Source organism: Lates calcarifer, linkage group LG20, assembly GCF_001640805.2.
Source record: "Lates calcarifer isolate ASB-BC8 linkage group LG20, TLL_Latcal_v3, whole genome shotgun sequence".
Classification (NCBI taxonomy): Eukaryota; Metazoa; Chordata; class Actinopteri; family Centropomidae; genus Lates; species Lates calcarifer.
The window spans coordinates 14,394,859-14,411,019 of NC_066852.1; the positions used below are offsets into that span (position 1 = coordinate 14,394,859).

General features: G+C 43.3%; 2 protein-coding genes across 3 annotated transcripts; both read right to left on the bottom strand.

Moving 5' to 3' along the window:
* Window positions 1-1,054: 1,054 nt before the first annotated feature.
* ddx52 (DEAD (Asp-Glu-Ala-Asp) box polypeptide 52) lies at window positions 1,055-5,855 on the bottom strand. Of its 2 annotated transcripts, none has more exons than XM_018691374.2 (15): window positions 5,710-5,855; window positions 5,181-5,457; window positions 4,931-5,070; window positions 4,632-4,817; window positions 4,404-4,547; window positions 3,855-3,966; window positions 3,699-3,771; window positions 3,397-3,600; window positions 3,225-3,315; window positions 2,908-3,030; window positions 2,668-2,818; window positions 2,160-2,235; window positions 1,911-1,982; window positions 1,505-1,768; window positions 1,055-1,213 (listed from the first exon to the last, which is right to left on the bottom strand). In XM_018691374.2, exons 1-15 carry the CDS (start codon window positions 5,821-5,823, stop codon window positions 1,177-1,179), a joined length of 2,064 nt encoding a protein of 687 aa, XP_018546890.1. In that variant the 5' UTR covers window positions 5,824-5,855; the 3' UTR covers window positions 1,055-1,176. The 2 variants fall into 2 exon arrangements, with proteins under 2 accessions (XP_018546890.1, XP_050934761.1); XM_051078804.1 differs by lacking the exon at window positions 1,055-1,213 and adding an exon at window positions 1,259-1,357.
* Window positions 5,856-6,522: 667 nt separating this feature from the next.
* heatr6 (HEAT repeat containing 6) lies at window positions 6,523-15,659 on the bottom strand. The gene is made up of 20 exons (XM_018691373.2): window positions 15,345-15,659; window positions 14,288-14,395; window positions 14,041-14,181; window positions 13,841-13,956; window positions 13,454-13,568; window positions 13,256-13,357; window positions 12,961-13,125; window positions 12,636-12,883; window positions 12,133-12,307; window positions 11,846-12,052; window positions 10,884-10,983; window positions 10,409-10,806; window positions 10,196-10,318; window positions 9,901-9,987; window positions 9,347-9,481; window positions 9,130-9,252; window positions 8,868-8,992; window positions 8,601-8,697; window positions 8,132-8,336; window positions 6,523-7,889 (listed from the first exon to the last, which is right to left on the bottom strand). The coding sequence occupies exons 1-20, from the start codon at window positions 15,621-15,623 to the stop codon at window positions 7,279-7,281; spliced, it is 3,660 nt and encodes a 1,219-aa protein (XP_018546889.1). The 5' UTR covers window positions 15,624-15,659; the 3' UTR covers window positions 6,523-7,278.
* Window positions 15,660-16,161: the final 502 nt, after the last annotated feature.

The window sequence follows — 16,161 nt, forward strand, 5'->3', positions numbered from 1 at the left end:
TTACGTTGACGGCCAGGTGCGTGTGCGACGTTTAGCTGAGGAGGAGACGGCAGCAGGATGCAGTGGTGGAGGCGGTGTGATGCTCTGGGCGATGTTCTGCTGGGAAACCTTGGGTCCTGTCATTCATGTGGATGTTAACTTGACTCCCACCACCTACCTAAACATTGTAGCAGACCAAGTGCACCCCTTCATGGCAACGGTGTTCCCTGATGGCAGTGGCCTCTTTCAGCAGGACAATGCTCCCTGCCACACTGCAAACATTGTCCAGGAATGGTTTGAGGAACATGACAAACACTTCAAGGTGTTGCCTTTGCCTCCAAATTCCCCAGATCTCAATCCCATAGATCGTCTCTGGGATGTGCTGGAAAAACAAGTCCAATCCATGGAGGCCCTGCCTAGCAATTTAGAGGACTTTAAGGATCTGCTGCTAACATCTTGGTGCCAGATACCACAGGACACCTTCAGAGGTCTTGTTGAGTCCATGCCTGAACGGGTCAGAGCTGTTCTGGCAGCACCAGTGGGACCTAAACAACACACCGAGCAGCCACAGGTGATCACAGATGTGGCTGATCAGTGGATACAGGGCCAAATCTGACAAATACAATAAAATAACGCCATTTTCTTAATCCATATGACTGATCCACCGTATGTATTCCCTGTGCTGTAAGAAGCACTAAAAAGTAGGCATACATAAGCTTTAATAGGAGCCTAATCACAGCTGTCAGTAAGCCACAGCATCATCCAAATATCTTCCATTAAACCGACAAATAAACTATAATGTATCCTTTAAAGAGTCTGAATATTACTCTGATCAAGTCTAAAACTGATGAGTATTTACCATCTTAGGGGAACATAGTTTCCCCATTGCTCACACAATTGCCTTCTATATTTATATTATTTCCTGCCCCCATCTTCTTCTGTGGTACTTGTGTCTCGGTAGTTCAACATAGTCATTAATCACTCAATCGCCTTCTTTTTTACTGAAGAACGTTTGTAAAATATGATCAGTGTCTCAAATTGTTGGTGAGCAAATAAATCATAGGAAAAATACCACTATATACAAAACAGTTTATTTTATACTCTGATAATACAAAGCGCACACATGAGAAAATAAGCAGTAAATTAAATTTCAAGATGTTTAAAAAAAAAAAAAAAAATCTGCTTGTACCACTTCCTCTATTCCTCTTGTGGCTTATTTTTCATCCCCCTTTTCCTGGTGAAGAGAAAAAATAAAGACAATTTGAATTCTTTTAAAATATTTTTGACTAATATCCACAGCAAGTGCCATATCTTAACACCCTTCTATTTCAAAGTGAACTCCATAATTCCAGAAATTGGATTAATTCATTTAAGGGGTCTAATTTTTAAAAGAAGAACAGCATTAAATGAAAATGGCAATAAGACAGACAATACTTTAATGTATATTCTGGTTTATAAAATGTTTTGGAAATTACATGCACAGGGAACTCTTCATTAAGAGGATGCTCTCCCCCACCCGCCTTACTTTTTTAACTTGGCTCCAGAGGAATTTGATCCTGTCTTCTGTGACGCCTTCTTCTGTTTTTCTGTTCCCTCTTCTTTCTGTGTTTTATTTCTTTTCTTGAGTACCTGTCCTTTGGTCTTCTTTTCTCCTCCCTGCTCTCCACTCGCTGCCTGTTTCTGTCCTTTCTTTCCCTGTGCTTTGGCTTTTTTCTTCATTAAGAAACGAGGAGTTGTGCAAATGGTGCTTCTCTTGGGAGGTTTCTTCTCAAGTCTGCGCTTCACTTTGCTAAACACAAACAAATACAGCAATGCAGTATTAGAACCATATTACCACACTGATCAATTTATCAACAAATAAAAGCAAAAAATGACTTGAAATGTATTGGTAATGGTGGAATTTCATTATCATTATCATCCATCTCTTTTACCTGTGTATCTTCTTGAAGCCAATCATGTAATCGGGTACAGGACAGCCGGCTTGTTTTATGACATTAGCAATGCTTTTAGAAAGAGATGCAGAAAGAAATACATTCAGAGAGAAGGTTTCAATTGTATAGACTCCAGCTTTGTGCTTATTGCCTTCAACAGCAGAGACAAACACGAAACAAGCACCCAGTTACACACGCATTTATCTACAAAGGAAAATCAGCGTTTTTTCATTTACTGTGTTCATGTACCTGCGCAGCAGTGGTTTGTCATTTTCTGTGAAGAAGGTGATGGCTTTCCCCTGATGTCCAGCTCTGCCAGTACGACCTGAGGAACAAGATATATGATACATGGACTGATGAGCAGACAGAGAGGAAAAAGAGGAGAAAACAGGGCCACTCTAAAAAATGATATTATTATTGTATGATAGTATAATGATAGTATTATTATTGATTGATTTTTTTATTTTGATTATTTAGCTTGTAAAATGTCAAACACGATAATGTGCCCATTCTAAGTGACCAGAATCTGACATTATGGTTCCAAATCTTGTCAAAAACCAAAAGGTATTTAATTCACAATGATATAACATGAAGAAAACGAGCAAATCTTCAGGTTTGTGCAACTACCAGTAGAAATCATTTGGTCTTTTACACAATGAACAATTAATCATTAATTTAAAAAAGAACAAATGTTTTTGTCCATTGACTTATTGGTTAACTATCTCAGCCTGAGACACAATGATCATATTAAACTGACCGATTCGATGGATGTACTCCACAGCGCTGGTGGGGAAGTCGTAGTTCAGCACAAGGTTGACTCCTTTGAAGTCGATTCCTCTGGCGAGCAGAGCTGTGCAAATCAACACCCAAATCTTACCGGAGCGGAAACTGTTCACTACGTTGTCCCTCTGAAACAGAAGAGCCACAGAGGAGGAGGATAAATCCAGAGTTGCACTTCAGTGACACGGAGAGGACCAGTATCACAGTGTATGTGTACCTGCTGCTGTGTGCGGTCTGCGTGGATCACGTCTACATTAATGCCCTCGTACACCAGCTCATGGAAAAGCTCCCGCGCTCGCTCTATAGACTGAACAAACACCAGCATGGGAGGCAGAAAACCCTGAAACAAAGCAGAGACAACAGCCTCATTTAATCTTAGGTTGTATAGAAGCAGAACCTGTTCCATTATGTGTTACATTTTAATGTCTCCTACCCTCGGAGAGTAACTGTTTACTACCATTTAATGTATACCAGTCTTGTCATTTTAAAAACTCATCAACCAGGAAAAAAGGGTCATGTGACTGTTGTCCGTACTTTTTTGATGATGTCTCTCATGGCCACCAGTTTGCCGTTCTCTGTGCCAACAAACAGCAACTCCTGTTCCACTGTCTCAACAGCTGTATTTCTGCAAAGACGGTAAATTCATGAGGGAAAAAGGCCGTACAAATCCATCAAAGTGAGTTGAGTGTTGCGAGCAGATCCTTACCTGTGTCCAATGTTGACCGACACCAGGTTGTCAAGGTTCAGACGGCACCACTGCTCTACATCTGGCGTGCAGGTGGCGCTGAAGAAAGCCCTGCGCACCTTTGAACCGGAGCAGGCCAGAAACACTGTGGCCAACTGCTCCCTGAAGCCTGTCTTACCATCTTCAAACAGCTTATCTGACTCATCGACAACCAGCCACTCCACACTGAGCACAAACACAAGACAGCAAACAATCTCAGATTAGTAATTCTTTGCCATTATTATGAAATGAAATCTGTTACAGAGTAGCAGATCAAATGTTACCTGCTGAGGTCGAGAGCTGGAGGATCCTGCTTGAGAAGGAAGATGAGTCTGTTTGGAGTGCTGACGAGTATATCTGCGCAAAGAAACGCAGGATGTGAATAATGAGGAGGGGCGATCAGATTTACCTCTTCTGTGAACCCATTTGCTGTATCTTACCATATTTTTTATTTGACTGTGGTCCATATTTCTTGGCTGCCAGAGAAGCTTTGTCTATGATGTGAACCCTAAATCCGACTCCCTCTGACAGACGGAGCAGCTCTCTGTAGGTCTAAACACATCGCAACAAAACTGAAAGGTGTTAAAAGGTACGTGATCTACCTTAAGCTGTATTCAATACAGATCAAATCATGGTTGCTCAGGTCTTCAAGTTTCCTTCCTAGCCATCAAAAAAATTGTTGCATATTATAAACTTAGCTGGACTTTCCTAAAACATTTTCTGAGAAATAAAACATAACTGACTAGAAATGTTACTAATTCTTAAACCTGCAACAACTGATTTTTTAGCGACTTGGGAGGCCGCTGCACATGTAAATAAGCAACTGATACAGATTTAAAAACATCCCACAACACAACTAATAAATTGCTGTTGCTACATATGCTAATATGTAGCCAAGTCCCAAAATAATCACACCCCATCCTACGATTGATAAGAAACAGACTGCTGTGTATGTGTGTGTGTGTGTGTGTGTGTTTGTGCGCGTTTACCTGGCTGGCCAGTTCTCTGGTCGGAGAGATGATCACAGCTCTGAAACCCAGGTTGGCTGGCTGCTGCAGGCGGGCGAGCAGCGGGAGGCAGAAAGCCAAAGTCTTTCCTGATCCCGTGGGGGCACAGGCCAGGACCTCCCGACCCTGACAGAGAGAAGTCACACAGTTAAGGACCGTCTGTGTATATCGTTTACAAATGACTGACGGTGTGTGTCACTGTGTACTCACGTGCATCATGAGAGGTATCGCCTGCATCTGTATCGGTGTCGGGGAGCTCAGCCCTGCGTCTTTGAGGTTCTGGAGGACGCGCGGGTTGAGACGATACTCGGACTGCAGCTCCTCGAACGTGCACACAGGGTCGGGTACATCACAGCCGTGGACATTTATACGGTTTTGTGAGCGAATGCGGTTCACCTAAGATCAAGTGAAGAGAAAAGGAAGTTCACAGAGAATAAGGGACCTTAATGAATATTTCAATGGCAGACATATTTTTTTTAACATTTGTCTGTTTTTTGTGTTGTGAGCACCTTTTCCTGATGAAGATGCTTCAGCCTCTTCAGAGAGTTCTTCTCCTTCTCGTCACTCGGCAGGCTCTGGATTTTTCTGTCCAATGAGGACGTCCAGGTGATGCCGTTTCCCTCTGTGTCTTTCAGCGGTCCGCCTCCAGCTTCAGTCAGACAGAACACAGCAAACAGTGGTGAGTCTCTTAAGTGGACGGCTAAAAAACATTAGCAAACTTCAAAACATCCGGTCTCCAGCAACCAGCCACATCTTTACCTTCCACCTCCACCTGATTTCTTTTCATCTTTCTCTTCTTTCTCTTCTTCTTCATATTCACGCCTGTCTCTTCGTCCTTTCGCTTCCTTTTGCCTCCTGCACCAGAATCTCCATCTTCACTTCCCTCCTCATATTCCTCGTCTCCTCCTCCATCCTCCTCCACCTCCTCTCTCAGTCCTGTGGTCCTGCTCTGGGCTCCATTGGCTGATCCTGTGCCAAAGTAATCGATTCCAGAGAGAAGATCTGAGGACGCCTGCTCTCCGTGAGACCTGACAACCTACACAATGAGACAGGAGTACATTGTATGTTTAAATACAAAATTGTGTTCCATCATTTAACTAATTAAGTGCGACGTTAAGGCACCAAACGTCGCTACAATATCCAAAATATCCTAAAAACAAACGCTGCAGCACACTTTCCAGCTAGTACAAATCGGCGTTAGCCAAAACAGAACAAACCGTGGTTCGTGCTGCTGTTATTAAACGTTGTTTTTGTCCCGTATATCACCAGCTACATGTGTTATGTTTACCTTAAATCGAGCGGCGTCTTGACCAAACCTCTTCAAGTCAAATTTAGCTCCAGCTCCGAGTTTCCGAAACAAGTCGAAGGCGTCCATTTCTGTTGCAGCGTGGTCTGTGCTCATCCAGGCATCACTAATCAACCCAGATCGTCTACCGCTAAACCCTTTGTGCTGCCCCCTACTGGCTGTGTTTACACTACCTCTGTACTGTAACAACTGTATTTTTGTAAGCACAACCGCATCCTTTCTTTCATTTAAAATTGTAGTAGATCACAGGCACCTGCTTATAAAAGTGAAAAATGGGGTGGGGGGGGACTCATCAGCATTATGATTACTGATCGAGCTACCAGGCTCAGGCAAAAGGGCCCAAAGCATCAGGAGGCTGCTGTATGCATGTAAAACAGCAATACATTAATGCTCATCAACTATTATGCCCTGCTGAAAATATTAACTTATATTTACACTTCATACTTACATTAACACATTAATGATTTAACAGCCTGAAAAAAGCCATTTTACTGTTGTTGTTTTTTTTTCAGTCCACCACAATCACTCTGGTGCAGTTCTGTTCATATGAGACCTCAGGAGAACTGTATCTCATTTTGTATCACGTGGAGAGGAATCAGTAGTTCCTCAGGTTAGATAAGTGACCTGTATGGGTTCAAATTGTCACTTTCACACTTTTATACTCAGTGTTTAAAACCTCAGGTCAAATTCAGGGCAACAGCGTGACGCAAGACAGAACCAACAAACAATTTCTCTGATATCAACACCTACTGTATGTGAACTCTTGTGTTGAGTAACTCTGAGCCAGCACCAGCCTGCAGGAAATCATTGTATTTATTGTTTTGAACATCTTATTTGCTCCACAGATATCCAGTCTCTCAGTCCAGTCAGTGTAATCATTACTGTGTTCACACAGACAATGTAGTGTACTTCATTATCTGAATTGTGGCTGGGCAATACTAAATCAATATAATGGTATTAAGAATAGATCTCCAATGTTGATCTGGCAAATTAATGTAAAATAAAATATTTAAAAAGCGAAAAACAAAATAAAACTGACTGCGATCAACCATGTTCCACTTTCAGACATTACATCAGACAAAACTCCCCACATATGTAAAACAAGAACTTCAATTAATCACTTTGCTCACATTCATTAACTTGGACAACTACATTTTGTTAAATAATAAAACAATATGTTCATATGATAACAATATGGTTTCACTGAAAGTCAGAAAACAACTAATTTTCACCCAGCCTTAATCTCAGTCTTTATGTTTGTCGATGAAGTTGTTCTTGAAATGTAATTTCACTACATGCCTTTGTATATCAGATGTTAAGAGTGCAAGTGCAATTAGGTAAATAAAAGTATATAAAAAGCTTCTGCCAACTTCAAGAGGAAAATGAAAAAACATACAAGGCCTGTTGTGGTTCCTTATGATGTCCTTAAATCACATTATGACATAATCTTTGCCTGCAGTCACTGCTTTGATAGTTTGCAATTGGACGTCTTTCCTCTTTTGGTTAGTCTGCTCTGATCTGTCCAGACTTGAGAGACAAGCTTTTGTGATCTCAGGTCTCAGTTTTCTGAAACCCAGCGCTGCAGCTGGACAGTTCTTCACAGGTCTTCGTCAAATCCTCCAGAAAACTGACCACTACCTCCTTCCCTCTCTCCTCCTTTCCCCCTCCCTCCCCTTCAGCCTCCAACCCCTTCAGTCTGATCAGAGTCTGCTGCAGACATCCGATTCTCTGCTGAGGATTGAAACCGTCCCCGCCTGCATCTTTCTCTCCCTCCGCCCCCTCCCCTCCTCCCTCCTCTGCTCTGAGATATCTGATCAAATGCTCTTTGATGCCCTTCCCCTCCTCGCCCGCCAGCGACTGCCCGAGGGCGGGCATGTCCTGAGACTGACTGAGGCTGAGCAGGTGCAGGAGAGCCTGTGAGAGCGTGTGTCGCAGGCTGGCGCTGTAGCGGTACTCTAAGAAGTCGTTTGTGTCTTCACTGTTCTCGAGCGCCGTGGCCAGCGAGCGCCACACGCAGCTGAACCGCTTCGTGTCGCCGTAGCAGCTGCGGCGGGCGGGGACGGCCAGGGCGGCGGCCGATTTGATCCGTACCTTGAAGTTCTTGCAGGAGGTAACGACATGACAGAGGGCGGAGAACGCGTCACAAGACCACAGGGCTGAGTCTGAGAAGAGGAAAGAAACTGTTAAGTTTGACATGTGTATAGACGTGATAGTGGTATCAATCATCTCACCTAAATGTCAGCAAGAGGGCGAATATGTGTATTTCCCAAAATGTTGGAACTGTTCCTTTAAGGTTGTGTGTAAGCGAACACACTCAGGTGTTATTGGTTGGTCACAGAGCCAGGCCAATGATACGTTTAACCGATTTATAACACAGGTGAGTGCCCTGAGAATAAATCCTTACCGAGTGGCAGGGCTGGGTTTCTGAAAGCTTTTCCCAAGGCGTAACAGGCGTTCCATCTGACCTTCATCGTGGCCTCTGACTGGACAGTTTTTACGAGAGCTCGTACTGCTTCTTCCAGTGGGCGCTGGAAAGCAGACCGGGTCAGCTGACTCCGGCGCAGGAAATAAAGCAGATTGCCGAGTGCTCGCACTGCGTTGGACTTCACCTGGGAGGGTCGAAGAGAGGATGCAAGGTCAGGAGAGATGAGAGCCAATCGAAATGAAGAGTAGAAAACGATGCCACCGCAGGGCAGATATTTGATTCTTTGTAAGAACTTATGGAAAAACAGCATTTCGGGTTTTTCTGCATGGCCCTGGCTTATTTAAGAAGCAGGGAATATGCTTTTCATTTAGTAACTTCACAGCAGAACACAGTGCAGCAAGAGTTAACAATCTGTTTACTCTTGTGTATAAAAAGTGTAAATGCTCACCCTGTCTTTGTCGGCTGATGCTCGAGTAGCTGCCTGCAACATCTTGAGCAGCAGCATGTCTGACAACTCTTCTTGGAAGTCCACACCCACACTCTCCCTGATACAGAGAGAGGAGATCAACAGATGACAGAGGTAAACTCTATAATAACAGATTATATGCCTTGAATACTGTGATGAAAGTTGGACTTTTACTTTGTAAGATAAGTGTGCGATCCATGCTTTAATTGATTCATCATCAGATTAATTTATCAAGAAGTGCTTTCTTACATATTGACAATAAGTGTGTCTGTGAGATTGCCTAGAGACCAGGCAGCCTTAGCACGGACGTTTGTAGATCGATCCTCCAGGGTGGCGAGGATAGTGTTTGCTGTATCTGCGACAAACATCACATCCTGAAAAGATATCACAACCTCAGAACAGTTCCTTGTAGTTCTGAAACATGTGGTTTTATCAGACTTTAATCTCTTGACAGAATTTAAAGGATTTTAGTTAGTGCTCAGCATGTTAGCTGTTTGTCCCTGTGCTGTACCTCTCTCAGACAAGGGAACAGTATGTAGACTCCCAAAGCCCTGACAGCTGCCGTCTTCACCAGGTAATTTTCACTGTAGGTCAGCCCCAGCAGCACAGTGATGCACATCAGCTGGGTCTTGTCCTGAAAAAAAACAAAAAAAAAACATGCACAGCTCCATGAGGCTCGGTGATAGCTTTGTAAAAGCAGATAAGAGTTCAAAAACAGTGAAACTCACAGGCAGCTGTGCGAAGGCCTGGGGCAGGATGGAGGAGAGCGTGTCGCAGGCGCTCGACTGCAGCATGGGATGCTGTTCACTCTGCAGCACTCCGTTCAGCGGACCGCTCAAGACTTCTGACCAAAACTGCACCACCTATATCATGCACACACATGCATGAGATGAATTAAAATAATCTATCAAAAGGGTTATTGGGCTTAAACGCTCTTTTTCAGACTGTTTTGGTTAGATCTCTTTACCAAAACTAAGGTCTATTTTGTATAAACAGTGCAAGTTATTCAAATTCAAATTCAAATCTTTTTTTAGTTGTGACAAATATTTGCACACACAGGCCCATCTCTGGGTAGAGAAAAAAAATCAACAACAACAAATTATAGACCCTTGTCTTGGGACTGGCTCATCTTTGTCTTTCAACAATATATCATCTGAATGAGAGAGGAAAGAATCTAACACAATAAAATGAGACAAACAGCAATAGGAAATAAAAGTGTCTTAACAAATGAACAGGTCTAACCTAATACAGAACATACAATACAAAGACAGTTTGTACATACTTGGCTTATGGGGACTCTCAAGCTCTCAGGCACGTTGTTCTCTGCTCTGTACTGCTGGATTATTCCTGTCCCCAACTCCTCCAGTAACTAAACAAGAGTCGATGACATAGGTATCAGAGTCCAGATCTTGACCTTCTGGTTGTTACTTATGTCTTTTTTAAATATTTGTTAACTATCATCATTTTGTACAAATCATAAAATCAACCACCTGTAATGCTGAAGTTTGAACATAGATTCAGAAAAGAGAATGTAGGGGTCACTTAAGAATGGAGTAGGAAGAACTAGAGAGCATTACCTTTGCTCCATGCAGTTGTATGGAGGGATCGGTCTCCCCAAGGCAGCGTGCGCTCACCTGCCCAATATCACACAGACATGCCTGGGCTAGAGAGAAATAGCCACGTACCAGGTGGGACAGGACCTGAAACACAGTGATACATGACACCTCAGATTTCAAAATAGTCTATTTGGTGATTTCTTGTGTCGTTTTCTGTCTCATTCCATCTCTTACCTGTAGAGCTTCTAATCGGATAGGTGAGGGCTCCAAAGCAGCACCACCTCCTGTTCCCGCTCCCTCGCTGTCTGACTGGTCCTCTCTGGGCTGAGTCACCAGCGACACGCACAGCTGCAGCAGCCACGGCGGCGAGCTCTCCTCCTCCCCCGGCGTGCGAAGAATGTGGGGGGAGTGCGTGTGCGAGCTGCGCTGGGAGGGTGTGACCGGTGTGCGAGAGGGTGAGGATGTCCCGTCTCGTTGTCTCCAGCTGAGAGCCGAGTCCTGCGGCGTGAAGGAGCCGGCGCTGCTGCTGCCACTGTCCGGCTGTCGGAGGAGGAGCTGCACCTCGGGGAAAGGAGCCTGAGTCGTCACCAGAGCGCCGTAGAGTGTCAGGACCGACACGCGCACGTTCACGTCTGAGGACAGAGAACCGCTGTTTTAAAAGAGTGCAATGTGCTGGCCTGTTACTTGACAGTGCTGACAAAATACAGACCTCTGTGGCGCACATAAGGACGCATCTGCTTCCAGAGCGGGCTGAGCAGACCAGGTCTGAGACGGTGGTAGGGAGCGTTGGCCACCAGATAGGCCAGGCACTAGCACACAGGAGAGGAGGAGACATGCTGTTAGGATAATAACCCTGCATTATTAGACATTTTCTCAACACACACTGTTGGAAATATATTGACAGTTTTCATTCATGGTGTGTAATCATGATCTGGGTCACCCACACGAACAGCAGTCATTGCAAGTGATGAACAGACCTTGCCTTAACATTGTCTTGTCAATAGTAAAGTTGTCAGTCCATTTTTTTATACATTCAATAGCTTTGTTTTCTGATGTAAAATGAGTATCATAGTCTCAAGGGGCAGCTGATGTGGATGTTGATTTTTAGTTCGTTCATTTTTGTTTACTCTGCATTTAAAATAGCAACATGTGAAACTCTTTAAACCTGTAGCTGTTATTAAAGGTGCTGTGTGTAAGTTTTTGCCATTGCCACACAGCCAATGTTAGCAGCAGTTAACAGCTGTTTATTTATCAGTTTCACTTGTTTTCTTCTACTTAAGTTAGCACGTGAACCAGCTAGCCCTGGTCTGTTTCATCTCATAATAGCACTTTTTGACAATGAGTCATGTCAGTCAATGGCGGAAGCTCTTGGTAATCAAACAGCTTTTAATGCAAACACTGGCAATTTAGCGATAGCAATTACTTATATATACCACCTTTAATATCGTACTCTGTTGATTTAGAATTACACTCCCACAACATTGTTGTTGCAGCAGAGCCAGAGATTTTGTCTATCAACTTTATGTCCTAGACAAAAATTCCTACATAACCCACAATGCAACTTAGTGATCAAAAAATAAAATCACTGCACGTCCCCTTTAACACTTAGTAGGCAAAGGTGGTATCACACATGACAGTAAACTGTGTTTATCAAACCCATGTTCATCATACCTTTATGACCTGTGTGAGTGTCTGAGGGGCGGTCTCAGCCAGCAGAGCCAGACTGAGAGCACGGTGCAGCTCTCTGATGGCAGTGGCCAGTGAGAAGGAGAAAGGGGTGTAAGATGTACGAGGAGACGCTGTATCTTCAGCCACAGCCAGGAACTGACGGGAGCCATCCAGCATGGCCGACAATACCTGAAGCGCACATGCACGCACCTGAGAGAGAGAGAGGAAAGTTAGATATTACAGTCATACGTGTTGAGGAGAATTATAACATGAGTGAAGTTATGTTGTACCTTTGGCGATGGGTCCTTCAGTATAATTGTGAGCAGAGTGAGAGGCGGTTGTCCCCCAGTAGGAGAGTCAGGGATGAAGGAGGACCAGTACCCGTACAGAGTCCGCTTTTCCACACTTTTCACCACTGCTAGCAAACAGTGCAAAGCTCCCTGACGCACATGGCCGTGGTTAAGTCTGACAGTGAAAAACAGTGCAGGATGGACAACCCAGAAAATGATTTCTCACTCATTTGTGCAGGAGATGAGTATAACAAACTATGTCTGCTTTTACTGACACCCAAAAAAAAACTTTAACGAACGATTTGAAACATACAAACCTTTTAGAGGGCATGAAGTTAATTTTGTTTGTCAAATGAAATTTGCGAATCATTTTCAATTCATCTTAAGCTCATAGTGGTGCAATGAGTGCATCGGAAAAAGCTTTGACTTTCAAACAAAAAAACATGCATGCAAAGAGTGAGAGAGTAGTGACATGGATCGACATGAGCAGTGTCTTGCTGTACCTTAATTTGCTCTGTGCGTTGCCCTCCATGTCGGAAAACTCTGAGTCAGAACTGTTTAGTTTCCAGGACGGGTAGAGAGATGGGGCAGAGGGTTTAGACAAGGACTCTCCTTCACCTCTGCCTCCCTCTCTTCCCCCTCCTTTTTGTAGTGCAGACACTGCCTCTCTATCATCTTCCTCTCCATCATCCCCTCTGCTCCCCTCTGTGCTCGTCTTCTTCCCCTTTCCTCTAGATTTCCTCTTTTTATTCTGAGGAGTGACACAATTTGTTAAAAAATATGGTCCTTGTCATAACTGAAGTTGACAAAATTGAAGGCTTATCTTACCCCTGAGGCTTTCCCTGGCGCAGCGGCATCCTTTGGTGGTTCAGAGGGTTTTTGTGGTTCAGCAGATTTTGGCGCAGAGAGACCCTCATACTGAGGAAGAGGTGCTGGGTAAAGCACCGCCGGCCACTCGACACTCACTCCCGGAGCTCCCTGGAACATGAGCCTCTGCAGAATACATGTACGAATCTCCAATTTATTACCAAAATATAAACTCATGTAGTGTTTGTTGCTGAAAAAGGGAACAAAAATTATACTGCAATAGAAAAAAGTGTGCAAGTGTGGTACAGTTTTGCACCTTAAGTATGGCCAGTACAGATCCAAGCTCCTCCCCTCCATTAAACTTCCACTTTCCACCGGAGAGACAACACTGAAGTCCTTTCAGTGCAGCCTGGATCACCTGCACAGAGGAGACAAGGACAGTTAGGGGTCAGCTATGATTAGATGCATTTTTCCCCAGTGAAATTTCTGCAACACCACAAAAAATTATCCGCACCATGCAGTAGAAGAGCTCATCAGTGTTGGGGGGTTTGGGCGACTGCAGTGTTGTCAGAAAGACTCTGAAACAGACACCTCTGTATTGATCATCCAAAGGCGGCTGACCCGGGATTCTGCAGAGAAACAATCCAGCCAATCACAGACACAATTATAACCAAGAAGAAGGAACATTTAGGCAGAAAAAACACAATACAAAAGCCAGTTTGTGACCCAAACTGCAAATAAACAGCCTTAATGAATGGACTTATTGTTATTGGAGTAGCAATGTTGAGGCTAGTGCTATAGAGCCTGAAAGGAAAACTATCAGTTGTGAATTCAAGTGTAGTCTACAAACTGGGCACCAACAAAAATGCACAATACATAATGGCTACTGGCTAAAGCCTACCTGAGACAGATGTTGGCCATACAGTTAAGAGCAACGCGGCGTAATTCCATATTTGGCTGAGATGGAGCACTGTACAGCAGAAGCACTCCATCTTCACCCAGTAAGTCACTGAGGTGCTATGAACAAGAAAAATCTCAATGTAAAATTTCAAGTTATCTTGAATTACGACACACTATCAGAACGCTCGTACAAACACCTACCTGATGGCACTGAGGTCCATTCCCATACACTACTGTGGAGAGTGCCAGGAGGACATCTGAGTGTGTCCATGTACTGCACATCTTCAGTGCACTGGCGGTATAGTTCAACAACACGTCCAATGTCTGCTCATCCATTATTACCTTAAGAAAACAGTAAGAAGAAAAGTATGAAAAACTTGCCTGCTCATAGTCAGTGCATTAGTGAATATGAAGGCTGAGCTCTACTGTTTCTAAAGCCCATTGTTACCTTTAGTTGATTTAGTAGATGATGCATTAGCTGGCAGAATTTGATGACTAAATGTTCTTGACTCAGTGGCACAAGAAAGCTGGCATGTTTCAGCAGAGTACACACATCCTGAAATGGAAAATAAGAGGCTCAGCACAACCAAGACTGTCTTTCACAGCATCGAAACTATGACAAAGCATCATCCTGGATGTCACATGTCGATTTAGTGAGAAATGAGAAGAAGCTTGATGCAAAGGTACAAACACAAAATGCAAGTCCAAACCAACATGATATGACATAATGTTATTGATAAGTTAATAATAATAATTGATATATTGAAAAATAAGAAATGGGGCAAAGTATTGAGAGTATATGGCTGCAACTGACAGTTATTTTCATTTTATTGCTGTTAAGTTAATTCATAATTAACTCATTATTAGGATATAATATTTTTGAAAATAATCTTCAGTTGATGTTCATATTTCTGAAACTGCTGATCTCCTGGGACTTTCAGTCTAGACTTTACTCACAGAAACGAAAAAACATCCAGTGAGCAGCAGCTCTGTGGACAGGTACACCTTGCTGTTCATTCTGAGATGAAAAGCGTCTCAGAATGAACATCACATCAAACCTTGAGGCAAATAACGATAGTGTAATGATGTGGGGATATTTTCTTGGCATATTTTGGGCCATTTAACACCAATCAGTCATGGTTTTGGATCTCAAAGAGATGTTTCCAATACCGTGTGGAATCAATGCCATAGATAAATGAGGTTGTTTTGAGATCAAAGGGAGGTCCTACCCAGTATTAGCGTGGTGTTCCTAATAAACTGCGCGGTGAGTGTATGTCAACAATGTTCATGCATGCTGCTTGAGCACTGACACACCAGGTTCAGACATTAGGTTCATATGTGTCTAGGTTTGGCTGTTGTTGCTTTGTTTGTTCCTGTCTATGTTACTATGGCACCAGGGAAACCTGAACGTTTGCTAGCAATATCAGAGCCTATTTATTTGAGTTTCTCAGTATCACAAGTTAAGTTAGGCGTCTCTACAAGACCAGAGAGAGAGTATCTGTTACCTCTGGTCGGATGTTAATGCTGGGGTAGAAGGTTTTGTTGTAGTTTTCGGACAGCAGGTGGTCAAACAGCAGGTTGAGCTCCTCTCTGAGTTGGCCTGAGTCTGCCCGCAGAGCTCTGAGCTTTGCGGCGCAGCGGGAAAACTGTTTCTCGGCGTCCGACGGCGGACCGAGCTGCCAACCGTCCGTACCCATGGGAGTGAAGGATGGAGCCTCCGGATCGAAAGCAGGGCCACAGCTACGGCCAAGAACCGGTGCTGACAACCCTGTTTGAGCCGCCATGTTTTTAGCCTCGGAAGTACTTTATTTGCGTGGTTGTTCTTGCGCTTCATTTCAAGCTCGACACACAAATGTTAATCTCATTACTGCCCCCTGCAGGGTCATCCAGAAACGCAACTTTTACATTATATTGCTAAAATTCACCATGTTCAGAAAAAGTCCTACATTCAAGTTTTATTATAGCACTTTCTCTCAATTAAGTATCAAAAGATGTAATCATTTCCAACTACTATTACTACTAGTAACTAGTACTATTAGATCATTTTATATGTGTATGTTATCTTGTTAACTTTTGTGTTTTTGCATAAAGGCACAGAAAGGTGTGCATTGTAAGCCAACTGTGGTAGTTCACGCTACTTATAAAAATAAACACCAATAAATTATTATTGATGCATTAATGTAATTGCCATTTTAATGTTGCAGTTGGTCAAGATAGAGCTAATTCTGACTCAACAGGCATCTTATACTAAATCTGATATATTGTTTTAAAATTTTCATCTTAATTCTCACTGTGGCTGCCATGTAGATGCATGAGTAAAGA